The sequence below is a fragment of the Dermacentor variabilis genome, chromosome 4, assembly GCF_050947875.1.
Source record: "Dermacentor variabilis isolate Ectoservices chromosome 4, ASM5094787v1, whole genome shotgun sequence".
Taxonomy (NCBI): Eukaryota; Metazoa; Arthropoda; class Arachnida; order Ixodida; family Ixodidae; genus Dermacentor; species Dermacentor variabilis.
Window position 1 is genome coordinate 42338427 of NC_134571.1, and position 27389 is coordinate 42365815.

The 27389-nt window shown below is 48.5% G+C and overlaps 1 protein-coding gene across 1 annotated transcript in view; it reads left to right on the top strand.

Moving 5' to 3' along the window:
- LOC142579009 (uncharacterized) overlaps positions 1 to 14021 on the top strand; it is a 19308-nt gene extending 5287 nt beyond the window's left edge. Inside the window, exons 2-3 of the mRNA XM_075688780.1 lie at positions 7904 to 8216; positions 9564 to 14021. Of these exons, the coding sequence (XP_075544895.1) occupies positions 7904 to 8216; positions 9564 to 9700 (450 nt within the window). The 3' untranslated portion in view covers positions 9701 to 14021. The remainder of the gene's footprint in view (positions 1 to 7903; positions 8217 to 9563) is intronic.
- The last annotated feature ends 13368 nt before the right edge of the window (positions 14022 to 27389 follow it).

A 27389-nucleotide genomic window follows, 5' to 3' on the forward strand; every position in this document is an offset into this window, starting at 1 on the left:
AATCCCGATGGTTCATTAAACGATAGCCTGGCAGGTTGCCGGATCCTCGGTACGCAGTTGCTGCTTAAGCTCGGCTGCACGAGTCTGTTCATGTACCCGGGCTGCAGCATCGGCACGGCGTAGACGAGCTCGTTCCCAGTTCTGCTTGTGGCGTTGCTGATCGAAAGCTGCCTGCTCCTCAGGAGTACGTATGACGCGTGGCCTACCCATTTCGGAGCCGCAGAGAAACTGCTGCTGCGCGCGCGCTCGGCTGCGACAGAAAGCAACGACGTCACTAGTGGCGCAGCTAATCCAACACCACCCTGAGCGTCCCCTTTGGAACGGGGCGGTGGGTTCCGCCACCAAGCTCTTGCTCTTATACTGCCTAACGTCCTACCTAGGTTAAACAATAAAAAAAGAACACTATGAACTACCACACCCAAATTTTCTGATCCCCTATTTCGAACTGGGCTTTTTGTACGGCCCCGTTTTTTGTCGTTTCCCTACTTTTCTTCCACCAATCCTCCAATCGCCTCTTACTAATCCATATAGTGGACGTGTTTACTTTTCCACTGCTCTCGCTGAACCCAAGGGCTTCAAGGAGGCCAGTGGTGCCTAAATCGACCGCTGGGTAGACGTCTTCACATTCTAATAAAACATGCTCCATAGTCTCCCTAGGTTTACCGCAGCAAGCACATGCTTCTTCTTCCGTCTTATATCTCCATTTATAGGTGCGTGTTCTAAGGTATCCCGGTCTCGCTTCGAAAAGTAATGAGCTTCCCTTTAAGTTATCATAAATTGCTTCTTTCCCGATTTCGTTTTTTCCTCTTAAGTAGTTACTCATGGCAGGTTTATTTTCCATTGCCGCCACCCATGAGATTATTTCAGCCTCTCTGACTTTGCGCTTGACCTTCTTTGTTGCTGTGTTGCCCACCCTACAGGCCGCATACTTGCTGGCAAGCTTCCTGGGGCGCTGCCCTGGGGCAGCGCCACCGCCTCCCGGGGGCCGGCGCCGAAAGCAACCACGCTTTCGGTGGTCGGATGGTGACGGCGTAGCGTGGTACATATGTCCTTAAATCAAGGCTGTGAATCGAGCCATAATACAACTGCTGCATTTAATGCAGGTTATGTAACCATTACCTTATTTCAATTAATATTAAATAATTGATTTATGGAGCTTAAAATGGCAAAACTGACCGTAATGACAAAATTGTCATGGTTCAGGACACACACACACACACATGTGTGTGTGGGTAGGTGACTCGTGGGTGGCTGAAAGGTGAAGCCGACTTAACCGTAATTATAAAATGAGTCATGTGTCTGAATATATATATATATATATATATATATATATATATATATATATATATATATATATATATATATATATAGGGCATGAACATTACAGACAAGTCTACCTGCCGTCCGCACAGTGTCTGCAGACTGTAGTCTACAGAAAGGTCGAGTCTACAGGTAGGTGACAGGGGTGACCGCTGGGTGACTCGTGGGTGACTGAAAGGTCAAACCCATTCTTGTAAGGGACAGCAGAATAAGAGACATCAAGGGAGGAAGTCGGCTACAGAAAATTTAAATTCAGCGATTGAAAAAATCGGCAGAACCTATCTCTCGATGACTGTCGACGGTAATGCGTTTAGCATTGAATCAATATAGCGACACAACGTATTGCCACTGTCGAAACGAGTAATGTATGAGGCATGTACTGCAGCGGGGCTCCTCTTTCGCGCTTCCCTATAAGAACGCTCGGCGCCCTCTAGCAGTATCGCCACGAAGCCTGCGCTTGGCCTCCGATATGCGTGGCGCGCCGGTGCGTGAGAACGCTGAGAATTGTTCCCTCGCTTGCCGGTCACCCATTGGCTCACACTCGGTGACCCAAGTTGCGAGAGGTTCATTGAAAAGTGGCACATGCCCAGTGCATTCATGGCGCAGCTCGCTAAAACCGTTGGCGTGAAAGACGTTCACTGAAGAGCGCCACATACCCAGCGCGTTTGTGGCGCAGCTTGCTACATCGTCAGGTTCCTGTCCTTGAGGAATCCTTGTGACGTGGGTTCGATTCCGCCCAACCTCGGATAAATTTAAAGGAGCTTTTCTATTTTGTCATTGAAGACTGGCACAGACCGAGTGGGACACACTCAGTGCTCCAAGTCCGCGTCAAAGAGTTTCATTGAACAACGGTACGTACTCAGTCCCGCATGCAGTACAGTAACCCATGTCGGCTTGAAAGGGGTTCGTCGAAGAGCGGCATGTATCTACATATTACCATATGCTCAGTGACCCAAGTTGATCCAATGGTTGGCTTCGAACCCTGTTCCCGTGACCCTGGTGGGCGAAATACTGGTTAGGGACATATATACATACATACATAGCCCCCGGAAAGTGTGTGCAGTATCATACTGTTGCAACGGCATTAAACCATCGGCATCAAAAGCAGCTGAGTGTGGAGAATGAATTGAACTGGACAGAACGGGACCAGAGCGTGCATTGAGCAAGGAGCGTTGAGCCACAGAGAAGTGAAGATGTCGGTAACAGGAAATTGAAGAAGTCGGCTACACAGAAGTTAAGGATTTGGCAATGTGGTGGGTCGCTACACTGCTTCAGCGTTTTCGCATTAATGTCGCTACTCGTTGTGAGATGGGGCGCGGGGTCGAATCCCGGCCGCGGCGGCCGCATTTCGATGGGAGCGAAATGCAAAAAAAAAAAAAAAAAAAGCGTCTGTACCGTGCATTGGGTGCACGCTAATAAAACCCAGGTGGCCAAAATCCGAAGTCTCGCACTACGGCGTGCGTCTTAATCATATCGTGGTTTTGGCACGTAAAACACCAGAATTAAATTTTTTTTCATCGTGAAATTTGTTCTGGCGGACTTTGTTTACTTAAAAAAATGCTACAGACTTGGAGCACACTGAACGTCAACAAAAACAAGGCGGGATTCTTATTTCGTTTATAGTTTTTTTCTTTCTTTTTTCTTGCTGAGATGTGGAACGTGGTGGCAAAGTATGTGACGGGACAGAAATATCAGCCCGGGTCGATATTCGCGGTGCGCCACGGGTGTTGGTGGCACCTGTTGCGGCTCCATTTTAGATTATTTGACGTGTTGGCTGGATGCCGTTCGGGTGGGTGTGTTACACGAACTCCGCGAGAAAGAAAAAAAAAACTCTCAGGGTCGACAGGAAATCATAGGCAACGTGTTAAAATCGCAACCAATTAGTCAAAACTATATCCTGTACTAGACTTTGTCGCTTTATCATGACCTAATTTTGGCGCACGCAGAAAGCCTAACAATAAGCATTTTGTCTAGCGAGCATCCGGGCTCGTGGTCCTTCTTGTGCGTATTTTTACCTGGTGATATTCCATATCGTGCCCTAACTTACAAGGACGTTAAATGGGAGTGCTACTGTGCTAAACTGAACCAGTAAATCATTGTTTTGCAATAGCAAAGTGGTCTCTCTTTGCCTTGAGCCAAAGCTCGCTACGTCAGAAAAAGACGTAAGACCACTCAGATCTACCGCAATGACACAGTTTAAATGACGCAAAGCTTGTTTTGATTTCCGTGAGCCAGCAGCAGTATAGCGGATGACACGAGCACAGCCTCGTCGCGCACGCGTGCCTGCCCGTGTCGCGAGGATGAAGGCCATATGTGCGATGCTTGTTGAGGGAAGCATGTCGATTAGAGGGGTACGCACAGAGAGGAGTACGACACATACCTAAGCAGGTTTAAGGTTTTGTGGGGGGAGCATGTCGATTAGAGGGGTATGCACCGAGAGGAGTACGACACCCACCTAAACAGGTTAATGCTCTGTGAGGGAAGCATGTCGATTAGAGGGGTACGCACAGAGAGGAGTACAACTCACACCTAAACAGGTGTAAGGCTTTGTGAGGGAAGCACGTCGATTAGAGGGGGTATACGCACAGAGAAAAGTACGACACACACCTAAACAGGCTTAAGGCTTTGTGAGGGAAGCATTTCAATTAGAGGGGTATGCACAGACAGGAGTACGACACACACCTAAACAGGTTTAATGGGGCCCTGAACCACCCCTAAGGGCTTGGTGAAATAACATAGTCCGCGGGTAGCATACGCTGTTGTGAACATCTCAGCCAAGTTCTGCTCTCGTACGCGGTCCGTGGAGCTCGCAAGCGAAGCGCGAAGTCACCTTTTTCTCAAGCGCTCTCGTTTCAAAAACCCCATGATCCTCGCTCTCTTCTGTGTGCTCTATTTCGCCAGGAAGCACACTCCAATACGCGGCTGCTATTGGTCCCTGCGCTTGGCTACACCGCGGCCGCCCCGAGTCCAGTGGCTAAGCGCGCTGCGGCTCTCTGAGGACAGCCACGTTTGGCTTACGTTTAACGCGGCATAGGCACCAAATAGGAAATTTGAACTGCGCGCCACGGTGACGTCTCCGTCGTAGCTTTCGCAGTGTAAGGCATTGGAGGAGGAAGAGGAGCACAGCTAAGGCCGTGTTTGATTGCCGATAACTCCGCTTCAGCTGAATGCACTGAATTACTTTTTGCGGCAAAGTGGTTCTGAAATAGCCAATCTTTCCTTCAAATGTATTTCTCCACTTCGATAAAAAGTGGTTCAGGGCCCCTTTAAGGCTTTGTGAGGGAAGCATGTCGATTAGAGGGGTACGCACAGAGAGGAGTACGACATACACTTAAACAGGTTTAAGGCTTCTACCTACATCCTTTGCGTCACGTGGCACATAACCATTCTGAGAGATTGACCAAAAATGGGCGTATTATATATATATATATATATATATATATATATATATATATATATATATATATATATATATATATACATGGTGTCCCAGCTAACTTCAGCCAGAATTTAAAATATGCGAATACAACGTACCTGTACAGAACCAGGGTACTGTTGTTTGCCGTCGCTTGGAGATACTCAATTCTTTCATTCCGCCTAATTAGATAATTAGTCTTAATCAACTTCTCAAATATTACAATTAGATTAAAACTGTCAATGAGAAAATTGTAGAGCGACATGAACAACTCCCGATACAGCTTTCTATTGCTCAATACGTGCTGCATGAAAGTGTTTTTCCAAGCGTAAAAGAAGCCCGCAAATGGACACAAAATTGCCGCGCGACTGGCCGATCGAGGCACTTAGCCTGTATTCGCGCGGTTCTTTCACACTCGGAAAAGAAAAAAAAAACGCTTTTATGTAGTACGTATCGAGCACGTATTGGCGGCGACCCAGCTGCGGAGAGCGCATGCGCCAAGCTGGCAGTGGAGCCAAATTTCTGTGGCCTATGCTGTGGCTATGAAGGGAAAGCTACGGAGGCAAAGCGCGTAAAAGTGAGACCTCTTCTGAAAAGAGTCCCGCGTTTTAATCTAGGTTAGTTTAGGCTGGGGAAGACAAAACGTAAACACCTTATTAGCAATAGTTAAGTAAGTCAGAATACACCACTGAGTGTAAAGGTTTGCTTGTTTTGGGGCTTTTCCCTTCCGCGTCCGGAGAAATGCGAAATCGTCGCACGTGAAAGTTGCCTCGATTCAGCGTCTGTTCCGAGCAACCAAGAGCGCTGCTGAACGATGCCGGACTACTTGGCGCGGTAACACATGTGCAGCAGCCACGCGCCCGTAGCTTTGTCTTCATAGCCACATAAAGTTGTCCGCGACTATAGGCGGGTGTGTCACGTGACAGTCTTGAAGCCTAGACGTAAAAAATACAGAGACTCTTGGGAGATAGGCCCTCACCACGTGATAGGCAAACGTTCATTTTTAGACGCCTATAGCATGATTGGAGTACGGTGGAGAGTATTGGGGGGGAGGACTTACGGAGTCGCCATTTGTCGGAAGCGCCTCCCTTGCGTAGTATGAGGGATCACCTGGCGCGCTCCTCATAGGTTTCGCTTACGGCGCTCAATAAAAACACCATGCGGCAGCCCTCCTGGACATTTATCTAAGTACTCTCAAAACGAGGGAAGTTTCGACTGTCTATATTAATCTTGGGCAAACTGAAAGCACAGAATCGTTTACAGACGCTCCTCTCTCTCTCTCTACGGAATACGTACAGTGAACGCCACTGCGCGCGGTCGCCGCGATGGAATCTCCTGAACCGGTTTCTTGCATGAAAGTTCGGCAAACGATGTGAAATATGTTCTCATGGTGGGCGGTCTGTATAACCAAATGGCGCATTACAGAACGAACCCTCAATGCATGCAGCGATCGCACGGGTTCGCGGCTACCGACTGTGCGTCTGCATGCATGTCCGCGCACAATGTTTTGCTTTCGCTGTGAGCGCATTTTCGCACCGTGCCGTGAGCTTTAGGCTGCAGCATATGAGCATTTGACAGTACACTAGCAAAAATTGTTACGTGGACGCTGTCAGAACTGTTTCGTTATAGAGACCTCGACGCCTACGGCGACTATGGTGTGCCGTCGCGACGATTCAATCTTCTTTTGTCTTCTAAATTCTTGGACATTTCAATATTATTTCTCAAGTTGCGTCGTATTGTGTATGTTTATTGGTCTTCTCGGCGTGCGATTTCCCTCTGCTTGATTTTCGTAATCCAGTGCATTAATTCATAACACAAACATGACCATATGCCGTGCCTTCTTTAATGTGCGTCTTACCGCTCCCTTTCCATTCCGCTGAACTTGCCAGTATCTAGAACCAAGAAGTTCATAGACCAGACCGTCTTGACATTAGACGGGCAGCGGGCGCGGGTGAGCGTCTCAGTGCATGTTTTCTGCTACTCACCGAACATCGCAGTCTCGGCGCCGTAGCAGAAATCTTCCTCGCGTCTGTGCTTACTGCATACCCGAGTTAAAGCCGACGGCTGTCTCTTAAGTTTCGCGAGCCAAGCTTCACGCAGCTCCTTGTCCTGCGGCTACGTGTGAATAAGGCTGAAACCGGGCTCCGCTGCATACGCCCGGCACTGCGGCACCGAGCAGTAGCCTACCGTGCTGCACGCCTCCAAAGGCAGCCACTACCTATTGTAGTACTTTCAAATGTTGTCAAGCAGACACCCAATGCGGTAAAGCCTCACCACTTAATCAGAACCGCAGCGCAGCTGGGACTTTAAACTTTGGTTTTCAGCTCGCTTCGGCGCTTCCGAAGCAGCCCACGCGGCCGCTCTGTCCACGTGATCCCTCATGGCACGTCACGCCGACGGTGGCGCCAGCTTTTCCAGTGGTGGAGCTCGCCCCACAAAAGAGCGGAGCGCCGATGGCGAGAGCTGATCGTGAATATAGCGTCGTTGGGGTTACCACGCGTATGATTCTGCTATACCGCGAACAAAAATGTCTTGAAATGTCCGGCAACCATTTAGGGCTTATTCCTAAAGCGTCAACGCGCAGACGAGCCCCGAAAGTATCACTGCACCGAAAGAGAGGAGGCTGCCTTGCCGAGGCTACAGGTTTAGGGCCGATTTACGCTCGAACCGCCCATCGCCGCAAGCCGCACCGCACGCGTGTGGTCGCGCAAAAGATTGCACGTATCAAATATTTGTGCACGAATTTCGGTTTACAATGTGTAAGGTATACACTGTGCACACAGTTTAAATGGTAATTTGTGCACAAGTGCTGGATACGTGCAATTTTTCGCGCTACCGCAAGCGTGCGGTGCGGCTTGCGGCGATGGGCGAGCGTAAATCGACCCTTAGCCGAGGCTATAGCTGCCTGACGTACGTGCTCCTCCTATATTATATAGCCGCTTCAGCTTCTCCATGTGTAGGGCAGCCAACCGGGCGTCGAGACCGTGGTTAACTTTCCATTCCTTCTCGTCCTTCTGTCTCTGGTGTTTTCCCTTCGAAGCGTACCGGCGAGCGAGAAGCGTGCCGTATATTCCTACACAGAAGATACACGTCGGCGGCACTCGTGTTCGGGGGTGGCGTAGCGCTGCTGCTCTCAGTGTGGTCATCCCGAGTGACGCGCCTGCGCAGGTGCCCGTGGCGTGCAAGAGCTGCCCGTGCGGCCACGAGTTCTTCGCGAACCGCAAGTCGCGCGGCGTGTCCGAGCAGAGCAGCCAGCGGCCCCGGCGACGCACCGAGCGGGTGCGCAAGGAGCGTCAGAGCTATCTGACCGCGCTGGTGCTCGAGCAGCGCGCCGCCGCAGCCCGGGCCAAGCGGGCGCGGCGCAACGGCAGCCGACGCGGACGGCCGCCCGCCAACCGCAGCTCGTCGCACGACTCCGGCGACGAGGCCCGCAAGCTGAACCGGCCGAGGTGCGGGCCCGCCAAGCCGGCCAAGCCCGTCGGTGAGTCTGTCCGACCATGCAGGGTAGCCTCGAAACAGATGAACTGTGGGGGGGCTTCGCGTCCCGCGACGCTACGCTCGGGCTGTGAACAAGCACTTGTCACCGCGGTGACCGATGGCGTCACCACTGGCACGGCGCTCTTTGGCCATGCCTGGCCCTTGTGCCACTGAACATTCATTCAGATGATGTCATCGCGATGTCACCGTTCCATTGCACCGAACTCGATATATATATATATATAATCAGCCTAGTTACGCCCAATGCAGGGCAAAGGCCTCTCCCATACTTCTCCAACTACCCCGGTCATATACTAATTGTGGCCATGTTGTCCCAGCAAACTTCTTAATCTCATCCGCCGCCCACCTAACTTTCTGTGGCCCCTTGCCAACATATATATATTGACACGTGCACTTGTCTGTCTTTACCAGGCGACCACGTTTCATCGCCTAACAAATGCTATCGCACAGCGCAGGACGCGCCTGCATGTATCGGAAGTTCCTGGAATGTTATCGATGGTTCCATCCGCTGACTGACCGAACGTTGTGTAATCTGATTGCATGTGTGCGCGACGCGAATAATGTAGAACTTTGCGGAAGGCACGCGGGTCCCAGCGATTACTCTGGAACATTCGACGACTGATGCATAAAAGCCGACGCGCTTGACCCGCTGATCAGATTTTCGACGATCGCCGACTGTGTTCGCCGCTTTAGTTATAAGTGTAGCCTGCTTTTGAGGGCACGATTTGCCCAATACAACGCTAGTTTCGTCAATCACAGTTTTGGTGCCTTCTTCACCGTCACTTCTACGTGACTATATATATATATATATATATATATATATATATATATATATATATATATATATATATATATATATATATATATATATATATATATATATATATATATTAGCGTCGCGGAATCGCGAGTTTAAACTTTGTTGTAAACGAAACAAGCAAGTATTCCCAAAAGTGGTCCTTTCGGGAATGAACTGCTAGCTCTACACAAAACTTGAGCGTAAACGTGCTTTATAGGGAGCAGATATACAATGACGTAAGAGCGCGTGTTGGCAACCGGAAGTAATGTTTAGGTACGCGGAGGTAGGGGTTAGAGATCGAGGAAGGAGAGTAGGATATGGTGCCTGAGCAATGTTGTGAAGGTTTGTGCCTCCCAAGTTCTTTTTCGCAATAATACGTCACTATACACAATTAGACTACAGGAAGTCGCCGTGGATGTCTCATGATTACGGAAGGCGCAGCGTCTCTGCTGCTGTTGCCTTTTCTGTCGTTCTCTCGTGTCGTTCGCGTTCGGCTCTTTTATTATTCTCGGTGATCTCCCATTCCTGCAGAACCTGAAATGCCAGACGAGGAAGAAGAAGACGTGTTCGCTGGCTGCACCCAGGAACGCCTCGAGCTGTACGCCACCATCCTGGCCGACATCAACCGCAAGCTCAACTCGCAGCTCTTCCATCAGCAGCTCTTATGATGGCCGGGAACCGCAGTACTTTCGCTGCTTACCCTTACCTTTCTTGGCTACTCTACACCGCCGTGTTGTCTCCGTGCCATTCGGTAGTCTGCGCCGCAGCGACCCGGTGGCGTCAGCACGTGGTGGGCGGACCGCCCACCTTTGGTTGGTGCCGCACTTTGGCCGGAGTGACGCACGCAGTGGTGCGCCGTAAGACACTGCGCGCGTTATAAATAAGCGTATGATTTGTGTGCCTGGAGGGTGAGGCCCGCCACGGTGCCGCGAATCCCATACTTCCGAGTCACCGCTATACCGTGGAACACGGCCAAAGAAAGCTACGTGGCGCGCTGGTGAGCGTAGTTGACCTCAATATCAGCACCGTCCTAAAGATTCGCGACAGCCTCGGACGGGACCACGGCCCAGATAATGTAACGGTCCTATTGCAGTCCTTTTTTCACGTTTCGTCAAAGGTCCGAGCGGTGCGCCACCTACGTTATCAAAACCAGTCGGTCGCGACCAGTGGATGATAGGAATAGATTCAGCCAAAGTTATACCAACCCCGCCTCGCCGCCATATGGGGTTGAAAAAAGAGAGGGTATGCAGATTCTGTTAACTCGGTTGTTCGGCTCAAAATCAGCCGTTGAGTATATGTAATCTAGGATGAGAAAGCCTGTTGACGACGTACGGGCAGCCATCAGCAATGATATCTTTCGCTTTTAACAACTGCCAGGTCACGGACGTCCCGCGATGTCGGGTCAAATTGCCGGTGCCTGTCACCACCGTTTACGAAGAGACTGTATCGAGGTTGCTCATGACTGGTGTTGCTCCAAGTTCAAACTTCTGTGAACAAATTACATGGGCGGACGAGCAACGACCACGGGATTCTTCTCACGGAATGCGGTGCTCCCGATTGCGACTCGTTGCTACAGTGAGCACATTTTGCGTTCGTCGTCATTGTTGGTGAACGCTTGTGAACGTGGGCTAGCGACGTGCCGAGTCGACGTGCTGTACGTGGGTGCGTTAGAATCTATAGTTGGATGTACGGCGTGTCTAAACGGCGTGGTTCGGTGACGCCTCTGTGACCGACGCAGCTTCTTTGGCGTTCTCTATTGCATGGTCGCCCTGATGCTATATTTTCACGTCATATCTTTCACGTCATTGCATTGTCTATGTTTTGTTATCGCATCGTGGTCACATTCTAGGGTTACGTAAATTGTTGCAGCCAATATTTTGAGTTTTCTCTTTCTTTCTTTTTGTAATCTAGCTACTTGGTACTTCAAACGGCTTTTTGTCAAGCATGAGCGGTTTGATTTGCCAAACATTTTGCTGCTGTTTTCTGCACACCTAATTAACCAAGCACTAGTGATTATGGGCACTCTGTTATCAGGCCTGTACTTAAAGGGACACTAAAGTGAAAAATGATTTCTTCTGCATCAGTAAATTACCGCTCTACAACACCAAAAACACCCATCTTCCAACGATAAGACGTTTGGTAAGCCAGAAAAAGCGCAAGAACGAAATACGGGTGGCGACGCCTACTTAAGTTCCCGCACCTGGGGGCTGTGACGTCTTGGATTTTGATGGCATCTTCTAGGGCCTACTAATTATATACAGCGGTACAGATTGACTACATTGTGTTCTAAAGAAACCAAATATTAAACATGGCAAGTTTCGGGGACCTTTATTCAGCCAACGCGGCCCAAATGCGAAAACGTACTTTGGAATCCCTGACGTCACGCTGACGTACCGGCGCTGGGGTTTCGGCGCGAAATTCAAATACTGATACTTGGACCTTCATTTTCTCATCTTATAATCAAACTATTTTTTCGAAATGACTGCCTGCACAGTTCTCAAGCAATGCTTCATTAGTCTAAACTGATTTATTGTTTCGCTTTAGTGTCCCTTTAATATTGCCGCCTTTAGGAAAATTCCAGCAGAAAAAGAATGAATGGGCTCTGTAGCCTCGCATGTTGCCATAGTCGTTTGGATAAACTGAAGAAACACTATAGCTACATGTCCTTGAGCTGAAAGTGCGGAAACAGTGTGCAAACCTACGTTCACTACTGTCAAATGGGAAAACAAGGTGTATGAGATGACATCTGGGGCAACAAGTTGACGTGCTTGCTTCCATCGCATAGCCTCCGAGATCGGGCGACGCGCACGGTCGCGACCCGCCCGATATCGGAGACCATGTTTGGCTTCTGACCCAACATACCCACCCGTGAGCCTTATCACTCATATTGCGCACTTTCTGTTGTAGCTTAGGCCAGATTAGCTGGAATGGAAGACGCTGTTGCCTTTCCTCCGAAAATACTAATAATAATTAAACAATCGAGGACCAGACTGGTTGAAGAGCAGTGGCGTCTATATATACTGATCTTCCGCCGTCACGGACGGACACATGTACAAAACAAAGCGAGGCATTGTTAAACGTTGAGGTCGTTTGCTGCAATCACAGTTTGAAATGCATGTTAGCCTTCGTTCTTTTTGTTATAATTTTTTTAGAATACCATGGCTTCAGAGACTTCCTTGCAATATCCTGGGTGGGTAGCGTTAGGGATTTTCATCAATTTTGATGACTGTTTTATATTAAAAGAATGGTGGCGAGACGTCGGTGATAGACTCGAGCCAATGTGTGCACGAAAAGCTAAATGAACCGAGTGGCACTTATGCCAGGCCTCAGTGTGTTCCGTGCACGGCTGTGGAAGCTGCCGGTCTAGTCGGCGCGGAGGCCGAGCCCCAAGCGACGCAGCCGCTGTTGTGAGCGTTCTCACAAATACTCTCTAAGAGTTCCATTCGGAATGCATCATGTGTATGCGGAGTCTTAGTTATCGCAAGTTAAAATCAATTTGTCGATCTGCTTCGAGCAGCAGTGAGGTTCGGTTTGGCTTGGTTTATTTCTTCTAATGGCGTGTATGCCGTAAAATAGTTTACACCCTTAATACTGAACGAGAGTGTAAATATGTCCAACTAGCACTTTCACACAAAAGGGGTGTAACGGTGGGAGTTAGACAGATTTACACCCTTATTCACATGTAAGGGTGTAAACCTGACCATAACTCACATCGTTGCACCCTTTTTGTGTAAAAGTGCTAGTCGGGTAAACTTACACCCTTACTCACATTTAAGGGTGTAAATTAATGTACAATGTACCCACTATGGGGTATTGGCCAAGGCTCGGATGGAATTAAGGTCGTTTAAGTCTGAGGCTGGCGCTTCGTTTCTTTTAAATCGCGCCCAGCTTCCACAGCGGTGAACGCCACTAGCCAAATGCTGCAAAGTGTACTTTTAGTAAAGCAATGAAGGGGCCTAGTTGGTAAACGTGAATATAACCATGAATGCAAAGTGTACGAATGCAAAGTGTATGAGTCTGAAGCGGCACACTGTGCAATACAGGGGCGGTTATTACGATTCTGTTCCTTCGAGCGGGATGTACAGCGTTTATTGGGAGCGGATTGGAGGTCACGCTCGCCGTGCCTAACTGTTTTGTAATCTGCGTGGTGGAGAAGGATTACGAGAGTCTGTTGCTTGATTGGACACCTCGGATTGTGGTTTAGAATTGAACCGCTCTGGAGAGGAACAGCCTCGTAGTACGGCCCCGTGTTTCGTCGCCTTGTTGTCTAGGAGCCGCACTTTTTCCCTCGCGGGAAGTCCTTTTTATTTCCCTCTGTATATGTACCGTACACGACCCTTTCCACCAGTGATAAAGCGGGCCGAGACGCAGACTTGTGGCCACTTGCAGGTAATTAACCAGTAGAGCACACTCAAATACATGTGCAGTGAAGTACAGGTATTGGGTATAATAGAGTGATAATAGAGCCTCTCTGGAACCGCATTAGTTTACGAAATACCAGTACACCAAACAGACACGTGCGCACTGGTAGCGCCGGTGCCGCCATCTTGTGGCTGACTTCACAGAAATATAATTGCAGTTGTACCTATTCGCTGGTGCGAAGGCTTTGGCAGCAGCAATCATTCGCCTATAATGGATATCTTCTTCTAAAAAAAAACTTTCTGCAAGAACCATGACGAAGCAGAAAAACATGAGCGCATCACCAGGTGGCGCTACCAGCTCTGTTGGTGTAAGGTGCCGTACGCTGGTGCGGTCGACTTCTGTGGTGTTCTTGTATTGTCGACAGGCTTAGCATCTAACAACGCCGAACAGAGAGAGGAAGTCCTGCGCTGTGTTGTACTTTTCTCCCATTCTGTGCTTGTATGTGCTCAACGCTGGTCGCATTCCTGCGACATACCATTTGACCGAACTGTCCACTTTGCTGCGTGTGGCCAAGAGGGGGGTGTTTGACTTGATCGAACATTAAACGCTGACTGGCGACACCTGTAATTGCGTGCATTCCTCGACAACTCTCGGTTGGCCTTTTTGGCTGGTCCTGCAGCTGCTAGCGCCTTACAACTCTGCGATATAACCTGTCTATAAATGTTGGCGCTGTATAGCAGTGGCTTCGATTGGGTACCGTACTTTCGCAATTATGTGTCTCGCTTTTTGTTAAACTCGTAGAGGCGCTGCTTTTGCTAGCCGCACCATCGACAATGAATGATTAATGTCACTAGAAAAAAAAGTCAAATAAATTTTTACTGTCCGATTCATTGAAAACATTATTTGCATTTCTTCGGCAGAACATCCAAGGCAAAAATTAAGGTCAATAAATTTTGATCCAGAATCGCGATGCGGTTGACGTTACTGACGTCACGCATTACCGCTGTTCTATTTTTGTGCGGAAGAGATCCCGGAAAATTGCTGACTTAAGTGTGTGCTTGCTTTATAATGCACTGCTATCCCCCTCTATCGTTAAAGAAATGTCCACGGGCAGACGCTGCCGAAATCTATGACGTCAGTAGATGCGTAAATTTCAAGGGGCTGTCGCCACCCGTGCTTTTTTTTTTCCTTTCTTTCTGGCTTACCAAGCGTGAGACCAAGGTAGGGATTGCTTCTGTGCAGGCTACAAATCCACTAAATAGCAACTGAAAGCCAGGTTCGAGTCCTAGCACCCCAGTCACACAGCTAGGGCACTTTCCATCGCGATCGAGCCCGATCGGGATCGAAAGAATTCCCGATCGCGGCTGGCTCGTTTACACAAGCTACAAAAAAAAAAAAAAAAAGGAGCCAATCGCGGTCGAGAAATTCCATCTCGGTTGGGCTCGATCGCGACCGAAGGTTCAGAGTGTGGCTGGGGTATAAATTATACTTTCGCAACTCTTCATTTAGTAGGACGAAGTTGATTGTAACTGAAAAAAAATGAAGGGCGTACATTTTTTTAAAATTTCGTATTGCAGCCACAGCGCGGGTACGCTAGTGTGACGTCATCGATTTCAAAGTATATTAAAGCGAAGCGTTCTTTGCTTCTTGTGTGCTCCGTTTCATGCTTATAGCAGGCAACGTTGCGGAAGCCACCATATAAAGCCTCACTGCGCCCGTTTCCCAGTGCAGTTTTTGTTTTGCGACATTTTCTACAAAATTGCTACTTCATACCGTGTGTCCCAGGTAACGCTAGCCAAGCTGTTCAAGGAAAAAAAGGAAAAACGACGTATTAAAGAAAAAAAAAACACTCTTCAAGATATATTTATAAGAGCTGCGGTGTTAGGTCGTCAAATGTCTGACAATCAAACGCCGTAGGTTTTACAATTGCATTTTGCACCGTGCATCTTTCTTAATATTTTTTTTTTCATCGACCAGCTTGGCCAACGCTAGCTGGGACATACTACGTAATACAACTATCACTTGCGGGTGGTAAAGGCACGTCAAGTTACGGATTGTTTATGCACCTCTGCACTTCCAGTATGCAAAATTAAGTGTTCGCGTGGCCGCTGGTTGCAGAAACGTGCCGCTCAGCTCGTTCGATGATAAATATGATCATGTATGATAAAGATATGATCGGATATGATTGATATTCGATGATATGTAGTATCTGCGACGCCTTGCACGTTATGAAGGGACACCGAAGTAAGAGAAATAATTTGAGCTGTATTAGTAAATTACACGTCTAAAACACCAGGAAAGCCACTTTCACCGTGAAAGAATGCTTGCTATAAGCCACAGGAGACGGAAAAACGAAAGACGGGCGGCCAAGCCACCTCGATGTTTCCGCTCCAGTGCACCGTGACGTCATGAATTTTGACCGCGCCTGCTCATGCCTTGGCCGTTCCTTTTTTTTTTTTTTAATCGGTGAAAGTGGACTACATTGTATCCTAAAAGAGCCGAGAGTCGAACTTAGCAAGCGTCAAGAAAATATTCTGAGCCACCGTAGTCCAAATACGCGAAAAATACTTTCACACTGACGTACCGGCGCTATTGTTTCGGTAGGAAATTCGAATAATCGATCTTTGACGTTCATTTACTACGTGAATAATTAGCACAATACCGCGAAGCTAACGAAAGTAGAATTTCAAGATAACATTTTATCATTAAAAACTTGACATATCATTTCTGTTTCGTGTTCCTTTAAATACGCCGGATTTTGCGACATAAACGTATGGTACTGAATCCACTTACACGACACGTACCTATATCTTTCAAAAGTGACGCACTTTTTTTTTTTTTAGAATATAAGCCGCGAGAGGAAAGCCGGAGCGAGGTCAAGTGAGTAAGGGGCGTGGGCACTTGACCTCGCTCCGTACGACTTTATTTGTTTCCTCGAATGAAGAAGAACATGAAAGGAGTGCGATTTCGCGACATAGAAGAGGTGAGGTAAAACAAAAAACAAAAAAAAAAACGAGCCATCGGGCCATCAAAACAGACGAGTTCGAAAAATGTTTCGAAGAATGGAATAGCAGATTGAACAAATGTATTAAGTGTAATGGAGAGTACTTCGAAGTTGATAAGATTGCTTTGTTAAAAATAAATCAACTTTTTAAAAAGAATTTGATTACTTTTGGGTGGAACCCCATCTTATAATTGCTCTCTGCTTTCGTCAGAGTAAACTTGCTTGCGCAACGACGTGTTGGCGTCCGTCGTGAAACTAGACTAGCACAGCGCCAACGCCCACACCACTTGCATCAGTATGCAGTCCCGTGAGCGTCTCCGGGTGGAAATGTCGAAGTTGCCTAGAGGTGAGCAAAAAACTTCAGCTGCTAGAAAGCAGTTTCATACTGAGCGGTCCATATGTATAGGGAGTGTCATTGCGAATAAGGTCTGTCAGCGGATAAGCAACCTCGACGAGGTCTTTAAGACACCTGCAAATATAAGAACAAAAGCGCAGGAATCTTGTAAGGTCTTTCACAATCTTCGGCTGCTTAAACTTGCGAACAGCTGAAATGTTTCGGGGGTCTGGCCGTATACCGTCCTTGTCGACAAGGTATCTCAGCACAAGGGCTTTAGGCTCACCGAAATGGCACTTCTTGGTGTTTAAAATGTGACCGCTTGTGGAAAGCTCGGCTGAGATTAGTCACATCTTCTGATTCGAACATACAAGTGTCCCACTTAAAACCTCGGAGGATATAAATCGCTCGAAGGTTGCTGGGGCATTACATAACCGAAACGGCATGATGTTAAACTCAATACGTGCGTCAAGCCTTAGAAAAGCGGTCTTCTCTCAGTCAGACGGATGCGTCGGTACCTGCCAACACCCGAACTGGTTAAGTCAACCGCCGAAAAGTACCAGGAGGTAGTGAAACCTGTCAGCAGGATCGTCAATGCGAGGTAAAGGACATACGTATTTCTCTGTAAGGGCATTGAGGCTGCGGTAGTCGACACAGTATTTTCGTGAGTTGTCTTTTTGACTAACATAACAGGAGCAGCCCAAGGACTGCAAGACTTCTGAATAACACTTTTCTACAGCATGTCGTCTTGCTCGGCAACCATTTTTCTTGCCGTGGGAGAAAGATGATAGGACTTCTGACGTATCGAAGCAGATTCGGTGGTGCATGCGCTATTCCGGCAACATCCGAGAACGCTCGCCTTGAGCTATATCAAAGACTGATGCGTAGCAGGCAAGCACTTCCTAAAGTGCAGATCTTGCTCGGAAGACGACAACGATCATACGTCGCAAATCACCCGAATAGTTAGGCGTTGGTCGACCGTTGTCTGAAGACGTGGTCGTACATCAATTGTGGCTTGCTCCTCAAATGGTCCCAATTTATGTCCGGCAAGCAGAGCAACAGACTCCGTAGAATCGTTCACTGTCCACAAGAAAGCGCGCCCCTCAATGGTTTGAAGAATCGAACGAGGGACCAGCACATTCTTCGTAACTGTGTTGTTATGATCTGGCTCGACAAGAGCGCTGCGTGATCCCATCCGGACACGTGAAGAACTCACGGGAACAAACTTGGCTGTCCGACCAGGCAGTAACACATCTTCAGACAGCGAGAACATGTCGGCTTGATTGGTCTGCAAATTATCAAGTATGGCGACTGGCAACGTGCTCCTTAGTAAAATCTCTCCAGTCCCGCAGTCAAGTGTAGCACTGCATTCACGTAGGAAATCTATGCCTAAAATAACATCATGAGATGCGTGGACGAATACAGTGAACTCGGCTCTAAAGGTTTGCTCTCCATTCGCAACCAAAACCGAACAAAGATTAACAGTGCGCAACGTTTTACCTCCAACTCCACGAAAAGTTTCTTTGCTATCCCACGCGAACATGACTTTGTCCTAAGTGATCTTCGAAGCGAAGACTCATAACCGAAATAGCGGCACCAGCTGACAGGAGCAGTAGCATTTACACCGTCTGTACACACGCACACCTTATTCTTCAGCATAACATCAGACGGAGGAACTGGCGAATCGGGTCGGCGGCAGGCTGCGCTCGGACACGAGGGACTCGTCACGTGATTGGTACGACCACTTTTGCCGGAGCGTTAATTAGGGGGACGCTAGCGTTGGGACCCGCTAATCTAAAACTCCCTATTGACAGAGCTGGGTAAAGATACTTTGCAGTTGTATCATATTGCGATGAAAGATACTCGGGCTACAAGTATTTGCGATACAGGTACAAGACACTACTGCAAATATAGTTTTCGATGCGATACTTTCCATTTGTGTCTGACGATGCTTCGAGACACTCACAAATTTCTTATTATAGATCTATATAATGAATATAGCAGCAAACGCGTACACACAAAAATGTTTGCTTGGAAATTTCTTAACACCGACCAACCTTGTTTCATTTGAATGAAATGTTTGTCAGTATCTCAAAATCTTTGTCTTTCTTGCTCTAGGTATAATGTCTTCATTTCGAAACAATTTATTTGGGTTGCTTTAGCTGCTTAACATGATAGCTCTTCATAAGCTGCGCTGTCAGCGGTTTTCGCTGCTCGCTTTTGCAAGTGATGAGAGTCGCTGCTCTGCTTACCGACCAGCTATAGCGCGCCGCCATCCAACTACAAGAACATCAATAAGAAACATCTGCACAATGTCGCAAATGTGGCTGTGGAGTTTTACCTCGTCCATAAACATTACCGTTTACGCAATGCCGTATCATGGGTGTACAGCAGAAACAACGCTGGTGGCTACATTTATTGTGACGCGTCGTGCATACAGAGAGCACATAAGTAGAATATGAGAGGTAATTTCAGCTTTATCTGCTGGCGTAAAGCGGTCGTTAGCGACATATACATTTATTCAGGTGGCTTAGTGGCATCATTATCAGCTTGAGAAGCGGAGTTTAGCCAACGTTTATGATGATGCGAACGTTTGTGATGTGATAGCCAGTATCTTGTATCTGAAGGTGCACGATACATTCTTTCATGTATCGAAAATACGGATACTGATACACGTATGGCCAGATGTATCATGATACAGATACAAGATACTCAAAGAGTATCTAAAATAGTATCTAAGCTACATGTATCTTCGATACTGCCCAGCACTGTCTATTGACTCCAAACGGCGAGGGCGCGTCTTCGTGTGCATGAGCCGGGTACGCCGAAAACTGTGGCGCTGCCACAATCGGCGGGGACAATAGCGTGCAATATGTTCTCGGAAACCGCAGGCGTAGCAGACAGGTTGGCCACGGCTGAAACTAAATGGAGCAGGAGGTATACGTTGAGTAGCGCAGAATTCCGCAGAAACATGACGTGGCGTCGGGTAGAATTAGTAGAATCGTGGCATTGGGTAGTTCAGTATCGCGTCGCGGTGGTGAGAGCCGGCGGCCACCTAAAGCTCGAAATTGTAATTGTAGAACTTATTTATGTTAAATAAACTTTCAAGGGACCGAATGCTCGTGTTGTTGAAGCGTGTCTCTTCAGATGGCGGTTGGCGCACGATGCGACGTTCTCGCGACCAGGAGAGCGGTGATTTGGGAATGCACTCGTCTAACGCACACTGGTAACCAGTGCCTACTCCGTGAAGTCGGTCTGGTTCATCTCGAACCACTCGACGCACGATCGAGGTGATGTCATCGCAGGCGGCGACGTCGTTACTTGCAACTACGTTGACGTTGCCCAATGCCCGAACTTCGGTAAGATCCTTTGGGTCTGCAGAGCTTCGAACGCGCGACATTGCTGCCTAAATTACGGAAGGAGCGTTCATGCTCTCTTTCGTTCTTGCAAAATTGTAAGCGTATTCAACGATGCTTTTTAAAAGACGTCCTACTTTGTCTTCGTCAGACGTATTCGCGTTTACAATTAAGAAAAGTTCCAACATTTCTTCAATATGCGTTGTACATGTTTCGCCAGGCAACTATAGGCTCTGCGCTAGAGCGTATGTACCGCTTTCTTCTTTTCAATGCTTTCAATTTCTGTACAAAGTTTTCTTAAGTGGCCAGCACGCGCTCATGATTCTCAAGCTAAAGTAGAGCGGTACCGGCGAGACAAAAAATACAACGTTCACAAACTGCGCTAACGTACTACATCCGTTATGGTGGCTTACTCATTCGTATATCTATATTGTCTCAGCCAGTCGCCCGCGTCTTCCGTCTGTTTTACCTAATAAGAATATGCGCGGTTGCGGTGTCCAGTAGCTAGGTTGCCCTGGTCCCTGGCTGACTTGGTCGAAGAATTCGGCGGTGTTCGTTGACCTGCCTGTCTAGGCGTTGTCCGTGCCTGTTCGTTCTGCTGAGTCCGACCAGGCGTCTGCTTCTAAGATCTTGTAGGACTGGGTTGTCCAGGGCGTCCATTATGCAGCGCCTCCACCACAGTTGTCACGGATTTGTTTATAGTGTGGAGGGTGAAAAGGGTAAAGAAGACATGAGACGGTCCGAAACAGTCGATACCAAAGCGGCATCGCCACTCTTCTTCAGTTCTACCGTGCGGGCGCGCGCGCGCGCGCGCGTGTGTGTGTGTGTGTGTGTGTGTGTGTGTGTGTGTGTGTGTGTGTGTGTGTGTGTGTGTGTGTGTGTGTGTGTGTGTGTGTGTGTGTGTGTGTGTGTGTGTGTGTGTGTGTGTGTGTGTGTGTGTGTGTTTCTAGCCTTCCAGAAAAGTGGCCGCCTTTGCTATTGGAGAGGAATGATTCGCTAATACAGTATGGGAACTCCGGCATCGGAGCCAGCAGTCGAGGGAGTGGAGGACAAAGTGACTCGGAAGTGCGAGTGGTGGTTCGAGGCTCGGCTTGGCGCTCTTCGGTGCTAGGACTGGGGGCCTGCTGGCGTAGACTGAGGGACCGTGCCGTTCCGACATTGGCGCCCGTAACGTGGGGTCCCGACTGCGTTCCGGGACGGACCATGATGGTGGGGAAGGCAGGCGGCGCCCGTTCCACAGCCAGTAGCGACGCCTGCCTGGCCTTTTGCGTGACCATCTCCGCGGTCCGAGCTGCAGCTCTGGCGTTCGATGAGAAGCGTTTCCGCTGCCTTCTCCTCTGTCACCGTCATCGGGTCTGGCATGGGACTTGGGGGCGTCGTGGTCCGCTGCGCGCTGCTGCAGCTCTCGGCGCCGTCATTGGAGAAGGACGCTACCGGCGTGGGTGACATCAACGCGATGGCATCGACATCACCTCCGTGTGTGGCTGCGTCCCTCGGCGATGTAGTGTGAGGACTTCCACACAATAGGCTCGAGAGGACCTGGGGATTGGTGCCTGGTGTTCCAGTGAAATCGCGGGCAGTTGTCAACTGTAGTGGAAGCAGCGCTCTTCGAGCAACGATCATGATAGCCTGCGATCTTCCCATCCAGTTACCTGCGCACCTGTGGTGGCGGGCACTGGTCTCTGTGCGGTGGCATGACAATAAGCATGCGGCTGCACCTTCAGGCTACCTGTTGCTTGCACTCCCCAGAAAGAGGTCGGGAAAGACCGGACCAGGTGTGCCTCCAGGAATGGTTTAGGGCCTTCTGGTTCTTGCAAGACCTCGACAACTTGAAGGTTCCACCACATGGTATGCTGCATCTTCGCGAAGCGTTCGTCCGGGAAGCCAGCCAGGTTTAGGGCCTTCAAGTTCCTAGAAGACCTTGGTGAGTCGGAAGTTGCCTGCTCCGCCAATCCTCATTCGGTGCAGCAGTCTGCAAGGTTATCCTGCCGCCGAGATTGCGGTGCCGTCGCTGCAAGCCGCCGTGGTCCAGTGGCATCATCGCTTTCCCAGAGGAAGGGGCAGTATGGGAACTCCGGCATCGGAGCCAGCAGTCGAGGAAGTGGAGGACAAAGTGACTCGGGAGCGCGAGCGGTGGTTCGAGGCTCGGCTGGGCGCTCTTGGGCGCGGCCGGCCAGGACTGGGGCCTGCTGGCGTAGACTTAGTTACCGCGCCGTTCCCATAACAGATAAACTTCATACTTTCCTGTTTCGTGCTATTTTAATCAGATATTTATATTTAGTACCCCTCTTAAGACTTTATAAACGTGCAGCGTGAGTGGTACGACGCCGCCGAGACGCTGATGACCGCGACCGCAGCTGCCGTAGCTATCGCCAGTCAGGAATTATGATTCTTTGTCAATAAATTTGTGAAAGTTACATAATTTTATATCAGGGCGCTGCAGATTCCATTGAAATAAACTCAAAATGGTTTGACGATCATTTGTGTACTTTCTAGTCGGTCCTTGCGATTACAGAGTGATTAACTTTCGACTTGGTGTACAGTCAGTCGTGCCGCATTCATAAACACATCACACAGCAGTTACGAATGCGTGACGGGAATATTTAAGCGTTAGCTCTGATGCGGGCTAGGTGTTTTCGATGCGTGTATGCTCTGTTACTACATCTGCGCAACCTATTCCTTGTCGTTTAGTATCTTTAGCTCTTGCTGTTTCTTTCTTCACTTCCCTTCTTATCTTCAACTTCCTTTTCTATTCCCTCCTTCCTAAAGAGCAGGCACACTTTGTGCCCTCCTCGGTGGCAGGTGCCATCCTGCTCCTTCTCTATTTCCCTCTCACGTGCTTTGTATGTGTTTTCATATCTAATAATAATAATAATAATAATAATAATAATAATAATAATAATAGTAATAATCTCGAGTTTGCCGAATCGCTTGAAGGTCTTAAGCTCCTGCTTTCTACATGTCATTTTAGTGTTAAGATTGTGTTGTAGCATGTAGCATTCAGGTTTAAACTGCCACGCTCCCCTCCGATGCTCACGGGCTAGCCGGCATTTTAAGCTTACATTAAGGCGGCAAAGGAACAAAAAATCACTTTTTCCCTGGGTCACAGTAACGTTAGTTATTAGACGTATTGGTGCTCGTACTCTCACCGCACACGGCGCGTGCACATAATTAAGGAGCACGTGCTACTCGTATGTCCCGCCGCAGGAGACCCTTTCCACTCTTAATATCCTTCACCGAAATATTTTGCGTATGCTTCACCGCATAACCGCCCTGTACTACGGCGAAGTAGACGTAAGAGAACTGGTCATTATGCAACGCATATTACACCCTTGCGTCACGCGCGCTCTTCCACACATTTATCGAGCTGAGGTGTGTAGACCTACACTGCCTACACACCATGGATACACACAAATGGCTTGTATTTAAATGCGACCTTGGCTAGCTACCTAGCGCATAATGGCAATTGCGATGCGGCTGTGTTGAATGGCGCGTTTCTTTTTTATCCTGTTTTGTCTTGCGGTGGGGGTCGGGGCAGTTTTTCGGGAGAATTACGGCCGCGCTGGTACAATCGGGAGGATTGGTCGAAGTTCGGGAGTCTCCCGGACAAATTGGGAAAATTGGCTGCTATGCCTCTAGTAAAGCGGTCGTGTGTGCAGCAGTATACTCTGAACTGGAATCACAATGGGTAAGAGTGATCAGTGGAACCGGAGCTCAATTTCCGTGTTTTGACGCGAAACATTGTTTGACTCATCCCAGGTACGTTGCGATATGTAGATTCTGTCTCACCACGTCTCAGACCTATTCAATAAACAACAACAAAAACCACCGCCCAAGCACTCCCTACAGATGGTTCACCACTGAAGCTGAAACGTGCAGCTCCGTTATTTATCACTGGGTTAATCCCGACGGTTCATTAAACGACGACTTGGTAGGCTGCCGGATCCTCGGTACGCAGTTGGTGCTTGCGCTCGGCTGCACGAGCCTGTTCTTCTGCCCGGGCTAAAGCATCGACACGGCGTAAACGAGCTGGTTCCCGGTTCTGCTCGCGGCGTTGCTGATCGAAAGCTGCCTGCTCTTCAGGAGTACGTATGACGCGAGGCGTACCCATTCAGGAGGCGGAGAGAAACTGCTGTGCGCGCGCGCTTGGTTGCCACCGAGAGCGCAACGACGTGACTACTGGCACAGCCAATCGCGCGCCTCTCTCTCTCTCTCTCTCTCTCTCTCTTTCGCGCATGAGCATGAGGCTGCGCCGGAGGAGTTTTCTGCGTACAGGCGACAGACGGACGGACGAATCGGCTAGCCGTATACGGCTTCGCTGTAAAAATTATACAGATCCTACGTACGGTGAGAATCGATGCTATTCGAAGTATTTGGAGCCAGATGGCTATACAGCATATGTTGGGGTTCAGCAGGGCGTTGTCGCATGGGCCATTGTGTTTCTGTAAGGCGAACGATTGTGAGTATGATGCGAACGCGTGTGTGACAACAGCAGGAAGACGGAGACGACAATATTATGGCGGCGACGGCATGGCTACTGAATTACAAAAATTTTTTTTTGTACTCTGCGAAGAAAAGTTACACGAGATGTGCCGATCCCAAAGAGAGTACAATGTCGCACACACGATCTACAGATTATGTGTGCGACATTGACACGTGGCTTCCCCGTTCGCCTGATTGAACAGCAATCTTCGGACGGCAATTACTTTTGGAAGCTTGACCCCATGACCCCATGGCATGGTCGCTTCATGTTTGAGACGTCAACGCTTTGCGGCCTGTCTAAAGCACCGCGGTGATGGGCGAACACAGTGAAACGACCGCGTTCCCCGCTGTGCGCTCACTCGGCGGAGTTCCAAGTTGCTGCAGGCTTGGGCGAATTGCACTCTGTGCGAGCTATCGTCGCGCGCCGTTCTTGGCGAGGCACTTTCTGCACGCTGCGGGGGCCACTCGTTTACGTTTGCCTCGGCTGACACAGTCTCTCGTCACGACGTTGGAGTCGAGGGGTCGTTGCGGCGCTGCGCCTTTTCCACATCGCGCCTCCTCTGAAGGAGATTGGCACGGCGCACGACGTTAGGGTCCCTTCACCAGAGTATAGAGTACAAAAAAAAAGAAAAAAAGAGAATCGGCATGCCTCAGCGATTTCTCCGACTTTTGAACTCATTTACTGCACGAGCAGCAGCAGGCTGTCTATCACAGTGAACACTGTCATTTTCGCAAGAACAACTTATTCGCGATGAGCACATCATCATCCTCATCAGCCTATTTTTTTTATGTCCACTGCAAGACGAAGGCCTCTCCCAGCGACCTCCAGTTACCCCTGTATTGCGCTAGTTGATTGCAACTTGCGCCTGCAAATTTCCCAATTTCATCACCCTACCTAGCTTTCTGCCGTCCTCAGTTGCGTTTCCATTCCCTTGGCACCAATTCTGTAACTCTAATGGTCCACCGGTTATCTTTCCTACGCGTTATATGGCCTGTCCAGCTCCATTCTCTTTTTGTCTTAATGTCAACTAGAATATCGCATATCGCCGTTTGCTCTCTGATCCATGCTGATATATCTTACTGTATCTTAACGTTATACCTAACATTTTTCTTTCCGTCGTTCTTTGCGCAGTCCTTAACTTGTTCTCGAGCTTCTTTAATTGTTAACCTCCAAGTTTATGCCCCATGTTTTAGCCGCGGCAGAATGCAGTGGGTGTACACTTTTCTTTTCATCGACAGTGGTAAGCTCCCAGTCAGGATTTGGTAACGCCTACGGTATGCAACTCATTTTTATTCATCTGTAAATTTTCTTCTCCTGATGAGGGTCCTCTGTGAGTAATTGACCTAGATAAGCGTAACCCTGTACGAACCTTAGAGCCTGACTGGAGGTCCTGCATTCTTGTTCCCTTGCCAGGCTATCGAACATTATCTTTGTCTTCTGCAGGTTAATATTCAACCCCACCGTTACACTCTCTCGGTTAAGGTCTTGCATAATTTGTTGTAATTCGCCCCTAGTGCTGCTGAACAGGACAATGTCATCTGCAAACCGAAGGTTGCTGAGATATTCGCCGTTGATCATCACTCCTAAGCCTCCCTAGTCCAATAGCTTGAATACTTCCAAGCACGTAGAGAATAGCATTAGGGAGAATGTGTCACCTTGCCTGACCCCTTTCTTGATAGGTAACTTTCTACTTTTCTTCTGGAGAACCAAGGTAACTGTGGAATCTTTGTAGATATTTCCCAAGATATTTACGTATGCCTCCTGTACTCTTTGATTACGCGATGCCTCTGATTAGTCTTGATTACGCAATACTGCTGGTATCTCAACTGAATCAAATACTTTTTCGTAATTTATGAAATCCAAATAGAGAGGTTGATCGTAGTCCGCAGATTTCTCGATTACCTGACGGATGCCATGGATGTGCTCCATTGTAAAATATCCCTTCCTGAAACCAGCCTGTGGCAGCGGATGCTGCACAGTGAAGTGCTGGCAGACCAACTCAGGGCTCTCCAGGGGGCCCGTGTGACGGCAGAGGGGCTCGGCCTCTCTGTACCGACGTGGGAGCGGCCGGCATCAGTCCCAGACTGATACCTCAGGACCTCAATAAAGTTCTTCATACCATACCAGCCTGTTCATTCGGTTGATTGAAGTCAAGTGTCGCCCTGATTCTATTCCAAATTATCTTGGTGAGCATCTTATACAATACTGAAAGCAAACTAATGGGCCTATGATTCTTCAATTCAGTGACGTATGCGCACATGTGGCTTCCGAAATGCGTGCACCAAGGATGGCGACACGGCGCCAACGATGACATTACGCTGGCTGGCATCTAAAGGCAGCGAGAGCTATCTTTCAAATGAAATCAAGATTATTAATTTCTCTCGAATAGCTTCATACATATTGGTATATAGATGAGGTTCCAAAAGGTCCAAGACTGAAGCGAGGCCCGACTGATTGATTGATTATTGACAAACCGCATCAATAAAACTAAGACACGATGGCAAAAGAAGAGAATTGGTGTAGTCGCAACGTCACTTTCAGTCACCTAATGCCAAATGAATGCTTGTTTTGGCACTATCTTTCCATTCTGAAGCAATTTCAGCAATTTCTTTCTATAGTAACAATCATTCGGAGAACAGAAGCAAGGGTTTGCCGAATAACTTTTCGTGGTCCTTTTGATTTTAACGGAAGTCTGCTATATATATCCTTTCATTTACTCGCAGGCTGTTTCTTATATTAATTTTTGTTAATGACCAGGACAAATTTTGCATTCTAAGCTTTCGAATGCTTCATTCAGAGCCACGAGAATTATATAGGA